The following is a 17,893-nucleotide window of genomic DNA, read 5'->3' on the forward strand; positions in this document are numbered from 1 at the left end:
AAGCTAACTTTCATTATTTCACCTGGTTACTGGAAAAGTAAATTTAAAATCTTATTAAAACCAATTCTGTAGGAAATTTTGTAGGCAGAGAAGAGCATCTCTACAAGTGAACTGAACCAGGAAAAAACTGCTCTGAGGCCACTCCCAGAGAGCTGCACCAGATGTTTCCAAAGAAGCAGAGGGACAAGACTTTTATTTTACTATTGTACCCACTACACCTTTTTTACCTGTAAGATCTACTTATCAATCTACTTTTCTCCCCTCATAAGTCCCATATTTAGAAACCCTTGATGTCTTATCAGTTAGTGATTCACTGAGGAGGCTGTACCTCTCAACAAAATCAAGTAGAGAAATGACAGAAATGATTATTAATAAGCAATGATTTGGGGAGATCCAAAGTTTCCCCCTTTTTTCTAAAGTCCTGATTTTAAAAGCCCAGTCTCTTGAAGGGCATTGTTAATAATGAGATTAGCAGAGAGACTAATTTTTTTGTTCAGACCCCACCCAGGCAGGGTAACTATTGTGTTCTGCTCAGGTTTCAGTGGGGCATAAATTCTTTCAATAGATTATCTAAGGTTAACATAAGGCTGAGGTTAATTTAAGAAATAAATTACTTAATCAAAGTTCAGATCCAGCCCCTCATTGTAATATTCATTCTCTCATTAGATGTTAACCAATCAGGGTTGATTCCCAAACTGGGTAACACCTACTCTTCAAAAGGCATATAAACTATGAGCCTACCACCATGATGGTCTTTGGTCTAAGAGAGATGGCCAAGTGATCATCCTTTTATTAATAAATGTACTAGCCCTATTAACAAAATGATTAAATTACCCAGAAACTATGTCTCTTGAACCTTTTTAGTTGTCACATAACTATGGGATGGCTGCTGCTCATCTTTGATTGATACACCATTATTAGTCTTAATCATTCAAGATTTTTTATTTAATAACCATTTGTTAAGAAAATAGATAAATGGCCAAAAATTTGGCTCACTCCTGTTCAAGAAACAATGAACATAAAAAAGGTTAGAGAGTGTTCAAAATCCAAAAAGTTAAATAGTGTGTTTGCCTTGAATAACTGTGATCTCTGCAATTTTGGATTCTCTTTCCAAAATATGAATCCCCAAAGGTAAAAAGTCTTTTGAGTTTAACCAACATTATCTAAATATAGATTGAAGAAAGATTCCCAACCAAACTTCAGTATCTCTTGCAATAATACAAAATAAAAACATAACCTGAACCCAGACAGGTCAAATGGCTTTTTACATTCACCATATAAGGATTCTTGTCCCAATGTATCTCCTGCTTTCTAAACTATGTGTGCATATTCAAGACAGTGATACTGTCAAAGAGTAATTAATGTGGGGCAGCTAGGTGACACAGTGAATAGAGCACTGGCCCTGGAGTCAGGAGGACCTGAGTTCAAATCTGGCCTCAGACACTTGACACTTACTAGCCATGTGACCTCAGGCAAGTCACTTAACCCCAATTGCCCTGCCTTCCCCTATCCAAAAAAAATAAAATAAAAAGAGTAATTAATGTAAGGTTTGATATTTTAAGATTGTTTTCATTTCAAGGGTAGCTAGGTGGCTCAGTGAATAGAGCAAAGGCCCTGGAGTCAGGAGGACCTGAGTCAAATCCAGCCTCAGACATTTACAAACACTAGCTGTGTGACCTTGGGCAAGTCACTTAACCCCAATTGCCCTACCTTCCCTCCTCCAAAAAGAAAAAAAAAAAGATTGTTTTCATTTCTAATTAGAAAATGTTAAGATTACTAAGTCACAGTTTGGGGGTGGGAAAGTCTTAACTCCCTAGAATAAATTCAGCACTAGTAGGTCACCAGTGACTGTATGAGTCACAACACCATCTACAAGCCTTCAACCAGGACAATGGGCCATAAGCAAGGGCCAGAATGAGAGCTGAAGCTTACAATACAGTTCATAACTCTGGTTTCCGTGACAGATCCTGCAGCCCTGCAGCCCTGCTCATGGCAAGGTCAGCCCCATTCTGTAACTATAAGACATGGGGCAGGTGAGTAAAACTCACGGAGGGTCAAAGACAAGACTCCAAGATAGCTACAAAGAACTTTAGGCCAAAAAATGTAGTAACATTTTTTGTAACAGTAACAGGAATTAGTAACATTTTCTGTTACAGGGGGACTTAGCCCAAAAGTTTAGAGAGGTGGTTGAGAACCATGGGGAGACTAGGTTAGAAAAAAATTTCTGTAACTAGGGTTCCAAAGCCAAGTCAAGGGACCTCATCACAGTGAAAGGATTTCATTGTTCTTGAATTCATGTGATTTAATAGTGGAAGAGGAAAAGATATGCTACCAGCTGGGCTGGTAACGGTACTCAATAAATGGACTCAAAAGTGGTACTTAATCTCTAATGTTTTTGTCCTGACACAAAGGACAAATCTCTGCCTGGAACAACCAAAGGTATAACTCCAGTGAAACCAAAGCTAAGGTTTTAAAATGAGGTACACAATTACTAAGTGAGAAAGTTTAACATAGTATGTGATGGGGGTGAAAATTGAAACTCTGTTTAAGGCTTTTAAGGCTCTTAGCATCTGATAAATTCAAGTGTTAGGGACCACAAAAAAATAATTTATAGCAAAATAACAAATTTAATATAATTTAAACATAATTTGTTTACCCAACACCAAAGGATTAATGCTCCTATCACTGGGAGTATCAGATCACAATGTAGAAGAATGACTCAGGAATTTGTGTGTGTGTGTATGTCTGTATACCAACACAAATGGATGGAAGAATAAGCTTCCATGATTAGAATCAGAAGCCAAAGTATCACTATTTACATACCTTTGACTTAATATAGTTTTATGGTCATGCTGAAGACAATTATCTTTTTATTCTATTTTAGTGATATTTTTAGATTAGTTGTTGCCATTTTAAGCATTCCTATCCTTTAAAAACTGCTTGGAAATGAATTTTGGTATTCAAGAGTAAGATTGTGAAATACTTTATTTTGTATGAAAACATCTTAGTATAAAAGTATAACTTGTAGTACAAAAGATGATTTCTGTGATAAGCAGTGGAAATTCTGCTACTTTCACAGCAGCCTTTGTTTTTATCATATAGTTTTAAAAAAAAGTAATGGCCATTTATCTTCACCTGCTAATGATGAAATCATCTTTTTTTCCTAAAAAAAAAAAAAAAGATGAAATCCCACTCTTATTTGGTGGTCCAAAAAAGGAATGGGTTAAAAAAAAGTTTTTATATATAGTGCAGAAAATGTCTAGAAAAAATTAAGAAGAAGAATGGTGAATCTTGATTCCTACAAGAGGGGAAAAAATGCATCACAAATAATTCCAACCTGAAATTTTGGAACAACAAATGTGTTTATCCTCTATCCCATGTGGTTTTGTGAACTGCCATATTATAAAAAACTACACCAACTTTGTTACAAAGAGGATTCTTAAGACTGATATTTCTTCCACTATTCAAGCTAGCTTGGCCTTTTTCTTAGTGGGTCCTTTGTACCCCTTGGCCTTTCTTCTTAAATTCCGCCTGTCTATTACTGGAACTTCAATTTCTACCTCCTCAGAACTGCTGTCCGCAGCCTTCTCAGTTGACTGGGTGAAATGATCCTGAGGTTCTGAAGATGCTTCAGACTGTTCTTCTGACTGATTCTTTTGTCCTGTATTTTGGGTATCTTCAAGTTCAACCACTACCAGGGAACTCTGAGAAAGGGTTGTTGCTGGGTTTTCCTGAGAATCAGGGACCATTTCCTCCCCCTGATCTTCCAGTGAGGAAGATGTATTAGGTGACACATTTTCGGAAATAGATTCTTCTGATGTTTCACCTACCACAGAGTTTGAAAGACCATTATCAGATAGTTCTTCCTTCGGTGTTGTGGCAACACTATCAGAACCTGCCAAAGAAGGTTTCTTTCGTGTAGCTGGGAGAGATTTTTCTTCTGAGCTTTCTTTTTCATCATGTGAGCTTTTGTCCTTCAACATTTTGGAATCAGTCACATCTGTGGCCTTAGGGGGAAAAAACAAAATTAAACGCTAAATAAATATATAGATCAATTCAGCTCTAAAAACTATGATTCTCAGACCCTGGTGACTCTTAAAGAGAGAGCTAGACTCTAGCACTTCCCTTCCCCCTCCCCCCCCCACATTTCTAGAGCCTGAGGCTTCAAACTGACCACCATCCTAATTTTCTCAAAAGGCTGCTGGTTCAGAAAAATGGAAATATAAGGGAAGCACCATGAAGAAATAAAAAGGTTATCTGGAATGTATGCTTCAAAAAGAGCCATCATAACCACAAAAACAAGTCAGAATCTGATTCTTTAAGATAGGGTGAAATGTCAACAATGTGGATTATAATTTGAAGGAATTTGTAGGTAGGCTCAAACTCAAGTTAATCTCTGCCCTACCTACAAAGTAAGGATTTGTTAAGCAAAATAAACTTACAACCAGATGGCAGGGAGAATATCTGCATCTGCAACCAGAGGAAGAACTGATAAGCAGAAGTATGTATAGAATTTTTACATGTATGTACATATATATGTATATTTCCATATATATATATATATATGTATGCATACACACCTATTTGTGGCTAACGTTTAGCCATCTTTAGGGGAAGGGTGGGGGGAGGGAAGAAAAAGAGGCAAAAAAATGTTACATGATAATTTTATTATATATTTAAAAGAAAAAGCAAGTCGTACATAATAGATTTTCAGTTTTATGTGTGATAATCTTTTTTTCTGTTCTACTACGTTATGGAAATGCTTGTTTTATTTTTTAAGTTCAGAATAAAATAAATAAAATTTTTAAAAATTGCTTGACAACACATTTTTCAAGCACCTATGTATATTCAGAGGATATTCCAATTAAGAAAAAAAATTTTCCTATTCTTTGAAAAAACTAGTCTCTTAAAACTTTCTCCTAATACTCTGTCCTAAGTATTCCAAAGTACTACTATGTTAAACAAAATTCAGCTTGATTCAGCTTTCTGTAAAGATTTTTTACAGGGGCAGCACAGTGGTACAGTAGATATGGTGATGGTCCTGGAGTCAGGAAGACCTGGGTTCAAATCCAGCCTCAGACACTTCCTGTGTGATAGTGGGCAAGTCACTTAACTCCTTTTTGCCTCAATTTCTTTATCTGTAAAATGGGAATAATAGCATCTACTTCCCAGGACTGTTGTGAAGATCAAATGAGCTAATAATTGTAAAGTACTCAGCAAAGTTCCTGGACATAATAAAGTGCTATATAAATGTAGCTATTTTTATTATAGCTAATCCAAATTGGCAAAGTCTCTAATTACTGGTTTTACTGCATTCATTATGTTTTATGCACTAAATATATATCCCTGTAGCCATGTTATTTTGCATAAATACACTCTTCCTTCAATTCAACATTTACTAAGGATCTACTAGGTATTACAGTGCTGGGGGCACAAACACAAAAAGTGAGTAGTGTCTACGCTCAAGGAGGTTACATTCTATTGGGAGGATTCAATATGCACAAAAATCAGTATAAGGAAAACCGAAGATGGACAGAATGCTGAGTGGAGGAGGGGATAAGCTCTCAAAGGAGGGTGGAACTGACTTGAGTCATAAAGGAAGATGGGGTTTCTTGGAGATAAGAGTTGAGGACAGAGTGCACTCTGGACAAGGTAATGGTTGTGAGAATGCTTGGAGGTTGAAGACAGGGCACTAAGTTTGGGGAATGGTACGGTCTGGCCAGAAACAGAGTTCATAAAGGGCTATACATAAATACTGGAAATCCTGGCAGCTCGCTTCACCCTCTCAGTTTCTTCCTCTGTAAAAATGGGGATAATACCTGTATCTATACCACAATCATGGTGCTGTTACGAGGACAAATGAAATAATAAAGAGCGTGTCCCAAAAGTCTCAAGGTCATTAAGCTATTAAAGCTTAATTTTATGAGCTATTAAGGCTCAAAACAGCACTGAGACTTTTGGGACACCTTGTATGTAAAGTATGATATGGATTTTAGCTGTTAGTAACAAACGGGATTTCAGTGACAGTCATCTCTGGATTTGATTCTGTTACTATGGTAACCAGGACATGACCAAAGTACAGGGAGTAACCATGGCAAAGGGATCCCACTATCAAGAATTTCTCTAGAACTAAACACACAAAGTTCATAGAAACATAAATTTTACCACAATGCACAAGCATCAGTTACAAATGCCAAATAGGAGTCAGCAGGGCATATTGAATATGGCAAGCATCTATTTTTCAGCTCTTACTGAAACCAATTTAATGTCCATTTCATTGTCTTAAAAAAGACTAACCAAAAAAAATGATGCTCAAGTACCAGTAGAATTTGTAGGCTCCTTGAGGACTTTTTAATGTGTCTTTGTGCTTCATAGCACCTAGCACACACAGTAGGTATCTTTTTAAGTGCTGACTGAACTGAAGTGAATTAATATAACTCACCAAAAAGAAAGATAAGTGCAGGTGGGAGCCAGATTGTGGAGATCCTTAAGCACCAATCTAATTAAGGTAAATTAAGAGCCGCTGAGGGTTTCTAATTAGGACAGTGGCTCCAATTCTTAGAAAAATTTCTCTGGCAACTGAATGAAGGATTGATTAGAAAGGGGAGAGACCAGCAGTAGGGAGACTGACTAGGGGCTATTATAAGTAGCTCCGGCAAGAGGTGAGAGGGTCTGAACTCTGATGACTGCTGCTCCCCTGGAAGAAGGGGAAAGATATGAGATGTTGTGGAGAGAGAACCGACAAGACTCATAACTGAAAAGGGATCACCATTATTCTCTGTGGGTTCTGCAAATGTCAAAACATATGCCAATCTATTTTCTTGGCCTACTGATGCTTTAAAATTTAGAAGTTAATGCAAATTCTGAATCAATGGCAACAGCATCAGAAACACATGACTCACTTTCTTCCTTGTTAGGAAAGGAAAGTTAGGCATTTCCCTTACCTTCTCTGGTGCTGCATCCTCAGCAGCCTTGGTAGAGTCAACTGCAGGTGGACCAGAGTCTTCACTGGAATGACCAGACGGACATTTTGAATTTCCATCCAAAGCATCATGAGCAGTTTCCTCTTCAGGTTTTGGTGAGGCCTTTATGGTATCTTCCATTACCTCACCATTCAGGGGTTCTAATTCAGATTCCTGTAGCATTATTAATTTTTTTTTAAGTGAAAGCATACACAATTACAGACTATCTTCCTAAAAATAGGGAAGGACCGTCCTGATAATTCAGTTTAAAATAAACTGTTCTTGTTGCATCTAATATTACTAATTAATCCATAAAATGTTCTTAGGAGGTAACTAGGGGGAATTTTATACCCATTTTTAAATGAGATTAAGGTCTTCTGAAAATCAAAGAGAAATGGAGCTAGGTTCCAAGATGGGGCCTCAAAAATGAGTCAGGGCACATTTAATCTTATCTTGATGGTGACAGAGAGCTATTAGTCTTTGAGCAAGATAGTAATATGATAAAAACTGGGTTTTAGAAGAAGTACACCATTCTGCACATTGCTTTCAGATTAGGCCAGTTAGGATATTACAGTAAATCAACTGTCAAATGATAAGATCCTGTAATACAGTGGCAGTAAGTAGGAAGAGAAAGAATGACATCTTTGAAAGTAAAAGCCATAATAGAATTTAGCAAATAATGAAAAAGAGGAAGAGATGAGGTAAAAAATTACAGCAACATTTTGAGCCTGGTTAAGAAATGTGGAAGCTGACAATACATAAGCAGAAATTAGAAGTTTAATTGGGGACATAAAATGGCCATTAGGCAGCCAAGGGTGAAATGGGAACCGCTGTCTGATTCAAAATAAGGGGCATAATATGGTTTAAGACTTGGCCCTTCTACTCATTTAACCCTCATAGGCCCTTTACTTTATCTGCAAAATGAAGAGGTTCAAGGGGTTCCAAGTCAGAGAATCCCTAAGGTACCTTCTAGCTCTAAATCTTATCATCCTATGATGTGGGACTGGAACATGGGTCAGGAATAGAGACCAAGATTTGGAAGCTATCTACTGAGATGAGGTCAGAAGAAGAGAGACATTTTTACAAACCATGCAGGAAAATGATACTATGCCTTGGCAAATGTCCGTAGTTTAAAAACAGTAAAAAGGTGACAGCTAAAAAGATGGAGGAGAATGTGGAAAGGAAGAAGAACCATAACAGTAAACCGTGCCTGATAAGAAGGTAGATAAGTGGGTGACCCACACTTGAAAATTAAAGAATGACTAGAGACCACTAGCCTTAGCAAGATGGAAGTTCAATATAATTTCAGTAGAGTGGTGGGGATAAAAGCAAGATTTCAGGGAGGAAAAGGATGGGGAAAAATAAAAGACATATATCATAGAATACTTTTGAAGCAGTCTGGCAATGAATATAAGGAGAAAAAGGATAAGGAAAAAAGACAACATAATTAAATGAAAAACTTTCCCCAAGACAATGAAGCCTTCAGCATATGAAGAGGAAGAGAAAGCTGTTAAAGAAGAAAGGGCTGGTACTGGGGGAAAGACTGCACCACAGTCTGTCACATCTAGTGTCCAAAGAATACAGGGTGGAAGAATTACCGATAAGACTGACTGACACCTCCTTTCTCTAAGCCTGCCAGAAGTCAGGGCAAATGGGGTAAGCAAAGTAAGAGGGAAGAAACAATGAGAAGTTGTACAAGATGGATGACAAGCAATGAGGAGGGTAATGAAGGGAGGTCATTCTAGAGAACTGGTAAATGATTCTTACTGTTTATAGCAATTTTTCCCAGGTTTAATTATGTCCTATTCCTTCCACAAAATAAGGACACCAATGAGGGCTCAAAGTGTCTGATAGCTAGTATCTGCATTCCACAGAAAAGTGCTTTGCATAAAAACACATTTTTAAAAGCAGCTTAGAAATACGTTCTTAAATATTTGCTTAAAATACCTAGTATACCAATATTCTGATAACTAGTGAATCACAAAACAATAATATTTTTATGGTCACATGACATTGGAGTTAAAAAAAAAAAACTCTTAGGCAATGATAAGAAAACTAGTGAGTCATATTTCAAAATTATTTTTCCTCTATACTGTTCTGATTTAAGGCCCCTATGTGAGAGATTTGGATATGAGCCTAAAACATGACAACACTTTCTTCTGAAGAAAGGGCTTCTTTTTACAATGCCCACTGCCCTTTGACATAAATATGTGCACACACATATACCTGTGCATTGTTCTGATGTATATTTCAAATTTTGTGTAAGATGTATTGAAATGTATTTAATTTTGTAAACTAACAGATTATAAAGGCATTTGGGGATCTCATTATTCAAATCCTAGGGCAAATCTAATTAGAAGTTATATAATTAAACACCTACCACCCCCATTTATCTTTTGATTTCAAATTTTCCATGGTAAAGTGTTGTGGGTCTGAGTTCTGGGTTTTGGGTTTTTTTTGCTCCAAATGAAGGAAACTCTCTTTCTGCCCCCTTATTAATGTATTCATTTTATTATATGGGTAAATCAGAATTATTTAACATCATATGGATATGTAATTCTATTATATGAATAAATAATTGCAAACAGTAGAACTTAAGTTTATTTCTTAACTGTATTTTATTAAGAGGAGTAAAATAATTTTGACTTTTATGTCGTGGTCTCATACCTCTTCGTCATCTTTCTTCTCCGGGACTGATTTACTCAACCCTTGTGTTTCTAGGATGTGTTGTTCTTTATCTTTTTTTTCCTGCTCAAAATCAACCACACTCTCCTCTGGTTCATCTTCAACTAACTCTTCTGAGCTCTCAGATGTATATGCGGTAGATTCCAGTCTGGGGAAGAAAGTTATTTTTGTTTTGTTTTCTTAAAAAGGACGATAGAATAGAGAGATCTCAAGAAGTGGACATGGCCTGAGAAGCCAAGTAGTTCCAACCCTCCCCGCCCCATGAATGGATGGCTCCTCTTCTACAAAACTCCCCATAAAGCCATAAACTCACTACTCACTACCTACAGCAGAACAACTCATTCCATTTTTTGTAATTTCTATATATTTGTTTTCCTTTTTCTAACACAAACAAAATTTCGATCCCTATAACTTCTATACATTGGTCCTACCTCTGGCCCTTTGCAACCAAGCAAAGTTCTCAGAAAGTCTTCTATATGCCAAATTACTCAAAGCAATAGGGCACAAAACAAAGTGGATTGGGAAATAACTAGACAAAATAGTATGTGAGTGTACAGGAATAAGAAACAATAAAGGTGAAGCATGGGGATACCCTACTGGAACTGGTGCTGAATGAAGTAAAAGCAGAATAATATGTACTGTGACTAAAATAACAAAATGTAAAACAATACAGAGTATATTGTAAATAACTGTAATGACCAATATCTAGACCCCTCAAATAAGATGGCGAAACATACCCCCTTCGTTCCATCAGAAGCAAGGGAAAGACTCATGATGGAAAATGCTAACCACATCCAGAGAAAGAACTATGGAGTCTGAATGCAGATCAAAGCATACTATTTTCTTGTTCCCCCCTTTCTAGTGGCTTTTCCCTTTTGTTCTGATTTTTCTTTCACAACATGACTAATGTGGAAATATATTTAACATGACTGTACATGTATAGCATATATCAGATTGCCATCTTGGGGAGAGGGAAAAATTTGGAACTCAAATTCTTATAAAAGTGAACGCTGCAAACTAAAAACAAATAAATAAGTCAATTTTGCAGAATGTTGTACATATTTTGCCAGATTTGGTCTATACTGATAAATTTTGTTTAAATGGCTTTTCAATGTTAAAAGTGAGATTTCAATATTGGTGTGTGGAAGTTGTGTGTAGTGGGGGATGGGGATGTATACACACTATCAGGAAATCACTATTATAAAAACAAAAGCTATCAATAAAGCACCTCCTCCCAAGTCCTTCCTCTTGATACAATAATCCCTTCAAATATTAGAGGATAAGAGTTATGTCTTGACTATGTTCTCCCTCCCCTCCAGCAAAAATTCCTTAAGTTCCCTCAACTAATCTCTGATATGGCTTGATTTCAAGGCTCAATTCATTCAAGATCATCCTTCCTTTGGTTAGTGTTCAGGAAGCTTGACTACTTAATAAAAAATTCTTGGAATCTACTGTCTGGAAGGCACTACCTGTCCTCAATTGTGTGCTGATTTTGATGGAAGGAATAGAACCTAGTTGAATTGGGGCAGGGGGTAATGGGGGGGGGGGAAATTGCAGTAAAATGCAAGAATTCTTAGTCATTTGTTAATAGCTTTGACCACCACTGGCTCACCCGCTCATTCTGAGGAACACAGGCTGTCACCATATTTCCCAATTCTATGCAGCAATGTGTGGGTTGGTATATAGTGCTCTTAACCAGTAAATCTGAGGCTCTTCATAAAAGACATGATAAATGAAATTAAACTGAGAGAATAAGTACTCTCAATAGTTTGGGTTTCTGCTTTCTGACCTGTTCTATTATGTCAATGACTGTTCCTAAAATATTATGCCCCAAATTGTACACAATACTCCAGGTGAGGTCAAGACAAAGTACTCTGGAGCTTTGCCTCTCCTCATTCTGGACACATATTTCAACAGCCCTGCCCAAGATTTCATTACCTTCTTAGATTGGAATACAACACTGTTGGCTCACTAAATTGCAAAGTTCAATTATGTAACTTCTATTTTTACACATGCACCCACACACGTATGAATGTTAAGAAAATTTAAGCATTTAAGAACACACACATACACAATCATATAGGTATATACATATGTACATGTGTGTATATACATCTATGCATACATGTATGTGTGTATTCTTAAATGCTTAAATTTTCTTATTATCACATATACACATATAAAATTACTGACCACTTTCATAATAAAGTACAGAAATATTTTTTGAAAATCTAAACAGTATCATGAATATACTAGAGGATCTTGAAAATTAAAGGACTCCTACAGTAGTGATTCACCGAAGCAGGAAAATATAAGCAAGAGCCATAAGATAAAATGGAAATCAACATTTTAAAAAGTTTTCTTTTTCCATCAGTCAAAGTATATGTTATTAGTAATACATTTGTGGTAGCAATGAAAGGAGAAAAGGATAGTTAATTAAGGAGTAGATAAAAAGAATTGTAGCCCATGAATGTAACAGAATATTATTTGCAGTAAGAAATAATGAAGGGGAGGTTAGGTAGTGCAGTGAATAGAGCACTGGCCCAGGAGTCAGGAGAACCTAAGCTCAAACCTGGCCTCAGACACTTAACACTTACTAGCCATGTGACCTTGGGCAAGTCACTTAACCCCAATTGCCCTGCCTTCCCCCCTCCAAAAAGCAAAAAAAAAAAAAAGAATTCAGAGGCATGAAAGAATTACAAGAATACCACATGAACTGATGCAAAGGTTAAGTAGAAAACTAGGGAACCAATTTATATAATGACATTATATATAGTATAGTGTAAAAACTGACAAACAAAACAAAAACAAACTCAAAATGAATTATATGAAATTGTAATGACCAAGCTTACTCACAAAAGAAGAAATGAGAAAATGTTATTTTGTGTTTTTCTTTGCAGAGGTTGAGGGGGTGGGTAGGGATGGGGGATAGAATATGGGTGTGGAAAATTGACTGCAAATACTATCAGATTTGGGCAACATTGTTAATTTTGTTGAACTGTTTTTCTGTTGCTTCTTAAATCTTTGTTACAATGGATGGCCCCCTGGGTAGAGAAGGAGGAGGGATATTGATGGAAATGGGACAAGTGAGTTCTCATCTCTTCTTTGGGGTTAAGTTTGGCAATTTTAATTTTTTTTTTGAGGCAATCAGAGTAAAGTGACTTGCCCAGGGTTACACAGCAAGTAAATGACTAAGGCTGGTTGACTTCAGGACTGATATTCCATCCACTATGCCACCTACCTGCCCCTTGGCTATTTTGAAGCATTCAATTGCAGTGCTTTGGTTGTTATTGTTCTTTACCTTGTTGCAGTAATTCTGCTTTCCTGGTTCTACTAACTTCACGTTGTATCAGTTCATATCAACCTTCTCCATATTCAAGATGTTCATCATTTCTTAAAGCACAGTGACCTTCCATTATATTTGTGTTCCCTAAGGCATTTTTTAGTTGACAGGCACCTACTTTGTCTTCAGTTCTTTACTATCACAAGTGCTACTATAAATATTTTTTTATATATGGAGTTTCTCTTTTCATTTATGGACCTCCTTTGGCATATATACACAAGTGGAACTGCTGGATGGACATTTCAGAGACTTTTTCCATCTTATTCTATACTGCTTTCCAGGATAGTTTAGACTAATTTTCAGCTCTACCTGGGACTTCACAGTTTGCCGATCGTCCCATTTGGGCAATCGACCATTTTTGCCATCTATGCCAATTTCCTGGGTACTTCAGAATATTTTTTATTTGCATTTCTCTTATTAGTAGCATATCTGGTGCATGAAAAGCATTTGTATCCTTTAACTTATTGGGAAGCGGATTTGGGTCTTACATACTCTGGTTCTTCTAGTATTTCCCCATTAGATGATGAACTTCCTGAGGACAGAGATTGTACATTGCCTCTTTTTGTATTCCTCAGTGCTTTGCATAGTGCTTGGTGTACAGTAGACTCTTAATATTAATTAAAGTGTGTCAATGGTCCTTTACCTGCTGACTGGAGACCCAGATGAAGCCTGGGGGGTGTTTTCATCCACATCTTGAAGAGGGTTAATTTCTGAATCATGAAACCTCTTTCCAATCTTTGGACGCTTCAAATTTATGCTTCTTGTTTGAGTGTTAAGAGATGTATTATCAAGTCCTAAAAGACAATAAGCCTATCCTAAAGTAGATGTCTAGGATGACAAACTTCCAGCATACAATGAAATATAGGAACTAAGTTTTGTTTATATATTGACTCTACATTCCTCATGTTCCTTATTCATTTATGCCCAGTTATTTATTCAAAAATAACAAAGATAATTATATCAATAACATTAATGGTCTACCTTACAAGAATAGTGCTTCATGATTTCCAATTTTTTAAAATCAGATTTTATTGACTTTTTTGTTTCTCACATCACTCTAATTATCCCAAATATCCTTTCTCCTCCTCCCAGAGAGCCATCCCATGTGACAAAAAGTAATTTTTTTAAAGAAAGAAAAATGAGCACAACTAGTCAATTACCAATATGCTTCTAAATCCCATTTCATTATTTGGTATCTCCAAGTCAGGGGATGAGTTGGGCAGGTTTAAGCATCTTTTTTTTTATAAAAGAGGAAGCAAATGCTCAATAACATTAATTGAATGACCCAAATTCACATTTGCTATTTTAGTGGTAGAGACAGAATGAAAGAACCTCCAGGTTCCAGGGGAGATGAAGAGATGCTAAGAACACAAGAGGGTCTCAAATACTGGGCAACTGATTGACCAGTAATATTTCTTACCTTCAGATGTACTTGCATTGGTGTCTGAGATACCTTTTCCTCTTACAGGATCAACCTAAAACAGAAGAATAGATTAGATTTCAAACTTTTCTACCTAGATTTTCCTTCTTTGAGAAATATGAGCTTCTCCAACTGCAAATGCTTTATATAATTGTTTTATCTGTACCTTTATGATTAAGTATAACTGCATGATAATTTGGGTTGTTCTAAGACAAGGTCGGGGAACCTGCGGGTTTGAGGCCACATGTTCCCTACCCCTGTTCTAATACATATATAATTTAAATGGTTATGATATTGTATTGACTATTAATATAAATTAAGGAATGTTTCCAAAGGAACTTCTGTGTTTATAAACTCAAACAGTATGTTTAGTCTGAGTTATAGAAATATATGGTCAAATACCACATAACTTAGTGTTAAAGCCATAGTAGGCATATGTTCCTCATGGGCTCATATAATATTAGGAAAAAAAACTGTAATCTTATATTTTGGTTACAGAGCAATTCAGAGCACAGATTGATACAAAAAGATTCTGAAAGTGACCTAAACAAAGGAATTTATCATTTCTTATAAGTGTTGAATAACAAGATGGGATAAATTCATACAATCTCAGAAGATGGAGGGGACCTTTTTCAAAAGCCATCAAGTTCAATCCATATTAAACAAAAGTTCACCCTACAACTTTTCTGGTAAGTCTTGGCTTTCAAGACTTTTTAATGAAAAAGAGGTGACTATATCACCCATGGGCACCCATCTCAAATGCAAATTAATCTCTCTTATTTAGTATAGTATGTTAATTCAGGTTTACCTATACTCACTTTTCTTAAAGCAAAGAATGTTTCTATTTCTCAATTCCACTATTTTCTCTTACAATAAGATGTAAGCACACTATCATTTCTGAACAAATAAGCAGTAGTTTTACTTTCCTCCAAATGATCATTTTCACAGAAGATAAAATAAGTATGTGCAGAATATACCACAACATTCACAACTCTAAGCTGGACTGAGTTTTTTGGTCACGTGCACAAAAAACATCTTACTTTTATTAAGAAATGTGTGCAGCTACAGTTACCTTCATTTCATTAGACTGGTTTTCTTCACATCCTGTTTCATCTCCAGGAGTAGGTGTAGAGTCACAGTCTTCAAATGTAAGTTTTTTCACTTCATTCTGAGAAACCTCTGTGCTTAGAAGAATTTTAAAAAAGAAAAGCAAGCCCACTTAACATATTTGGTTATAATATCACCATTACAACCATTATAATGATTTTTATGACATTTGATTATAACAATCACCCAATCCTCAGGAGTTTTTTTCTTCAAACTCTAACTAAAAGAAAAGATTCCCACAAGGATTCTTACATAGTATTTTGCACTTTGTGAATTCCAGGAGAATTCATGAATTTGGGGATTCCATGGAGATTGTGACCTTGGATCCCAGAGGATAACAAGTATGCTTATTATATTATATGTTAAGCACTCTACCTCCTTTCTCTACCAATTCCTAATTAACATATTGAGTAGTTAGTGGAAAAGATGGCAAAGGCATTTTGAATCACTCAGGTGATTACTAGTAGCCTAAAAGTTAATATACAAGAACAGTGAAACTTTAGAATATCTTTGTAGTATCAGCTGTTGTACACACAGTGTACTATATTAGCAGTGGACATTCGCTTTCTGAACTAGAGTGGGATTGTAACCAATTTCTAAACATTCTTACCGGCATGTCTGAATGCTTCTCTCTGCAATGCACTGGTGATGGGTATTCTCTGATGCCACTGTCCAGTTCCTTCAACCTCCCAAAGAAGATCATGATCCCCTGGGTACTTCTCAAAATACTGTCTACAAGCTACAAAACACATGTATAATGGTTTTTCTTTTCTTTTTTTTTAAATCCAGACATTTAAAAATATAACTTATGAAGAGTATGTGCTAGTGAAAATAAGAAAAAATCAATTTACGTTAAAAAATATCAATGATTACCCCTGAATGCTTAATGGTTTCAACAGAAGATAGCCAAGTGCACATGGAAGTATGCCACAGTAGAAAGAACACTGGAACTGGAATTGACAAGGGGTTATGATATTTAATATATACTGAGAAGATTAAATTGGTTATGTATCCTTTTTTATTGATCTTATTTACAGTTAATTATGTCCTGTAACTGCCACAAATCATACTTGTGTCTGAACTTAGTTCAGAAATTCAACTGGTCTGTAAAAATCCAGTTTTCTTGCTAATCACTGTTCTATTCTTGCCTCAAGAAAATCTGCTATATTGGGGGGATTTGGGTGGACATCACAGAGTCTGACCTAACATCTCTCTACCCCCATACTATCTTTCAAGGATGGTTTGTTTGCTATCCAAAGAAGTCTTGTCCACTATGTTTAAGCTTGCACATAAACCCATATAAGGAACACTTCTAGTCCACTATCTTTTTTGTTTTGTTTAGGGTTTTTTTTTTTTTTTGGCGGGGGGGAGAGGGGAAGGCAAGGCAATTGGGGTTGTGACTTGCCCAAGGTCACAAGAACTGGTTAAGCGTCAAATGTCTGAGTCCAGATTTGAACTCGGGTCTGCCTGACTTCAGGGTCACCTGAAGTCAGCTAGTTGCCCCTAGTCTACTATCTTTAAGTTTGCAGGTAAACTCAAATAATGAACACTTCTTAGTCACAGGAAGGAATGAATGGGTTATTGCTAAAACCTTATTCCCAATTTCTAACCAATTATATTACTCTCCATGACTCAGCTATGTAACCAGTCATGTTGTCCTCAAGCCTACAGCCAATTGTGTCACCCTGTTCTATTCTAGTTTTATATCTCATACCAGATGGCAAGGTAAGGTCAAAATGAGTAAAAGATTTAGACATAAAGGATGGTACCATGGGCAAATTAGGGGAACATGGAATAGTTTCTTTTAATCTGAGATCTATGGATAAGGGAAGAATTTGTGACCAAACAAGAGATAGAAAGTATTATGAGATGTAAAATGGATAATTTTGATTATATGAAATTAAAAAGGGTTTCTACAAACAAAACCAATACAGTCAAGGCCTCTAGGTGGCACAGTGAGTAAAGCCCTGGCCCCAGAGTCAGGAGGACCAGAGTTTGGTTCCGGCCTCAGACACTTAACACCTACACACACACACACACACACACACACGCACACACACACACAAACTAGCCGTGTAACCTTGGGCAAGTTACTTAACCCTAATCACCCTCCAAAAGGCAAAAAAAAAAAACCCAAAAAACAAACCCAAACTAATACAGTCAAAATTAGAAGGAAAGCAGTAAACTGGGGAGAAATCTTTACAGCAAGTATATGATAAAGGCCTCGTTTCTCAAATACATATAGAACTAAGTCAAATTTTTTAAGAATACAAGTCATTCCCTAATTGATAAATGGTCAAAGGCTATGAATAGGCAGTTGTCAGATGAAGAAAGAAAAGCTATCTATAGATATACAAAAAAGTGCCTAAAGGGAGG

The 17,893-nt window shown here is 36.3% G+C and overlaps 1 protein-coding gene across 7 annotated transcripts in view; it reads right to left on the minus strand.

The window, feature by feature from the left end:
- Nucleotides 1–914: 914 nt before the first annotated feature.
- Nucleotides 915–17,893, minus strand: part of FAM169A (family with sequence similarity 169 member A) — a 65,320-nt gene continuing 48,341 nt past the window's right edge. For all 7 annotated transcript variants that reach the window (XM_069085181.1, XM_069085176.1, XM_069085177.1 and 4 more), the window contains 7 exons: nucleotides 16,128–16,256; nucleotides 15,483–15,589; nucleotides 14,411–14,465; nucleotides 13,634–13,784; nucleotides 9,630–9,795; nucleotides 6,945–7,136; nucleotides 915–4,007 (listed from right to left, as the gene is read on the minus strand). In XM_069085181.1, the coding sequence (XP_068941282.1) occupies nucleotides 3,465–4,007; nucleotides 6,945–7,136; nucleotides 9,630–9,795; nucleotides 13,634–13,784; nucleotides 14,411–14,465; nucleotides 15,483–15,589; nucleotides 16,128–16,256 (1,343 nt within the window). In that variant the 3' untranslated portion in view covers nucleotides 915–3,464. The remainder of the gene's footprint in view (nucleotides 4,008–6,944; nucleotides 7,137–9,629; nucleotides 9,796–13,633; nucleotides 13,785–14,410; nucleotides 14,466–15,482; nucleotides 15,590–16,127; nucleotides 16,257–17,893) is intronic.

This window comes from Petaurus breviceps, unplaced genomic scaffold, assembly GCF_028583685.1.
Source record: "Petaurus breviceps papuanus isolate PSGF00001 unplaced genomic scaffold, PetGlider_PUasm1.0 175, whole genome shotgun sequence".
Classification (NCBI taxonomy): domain Eukaryota; kingdom Metazoa; phylum Chordata; class Mammalia; order Diprotodontia; family Petauridae; genus Petaurus; species Petaurus breviceps.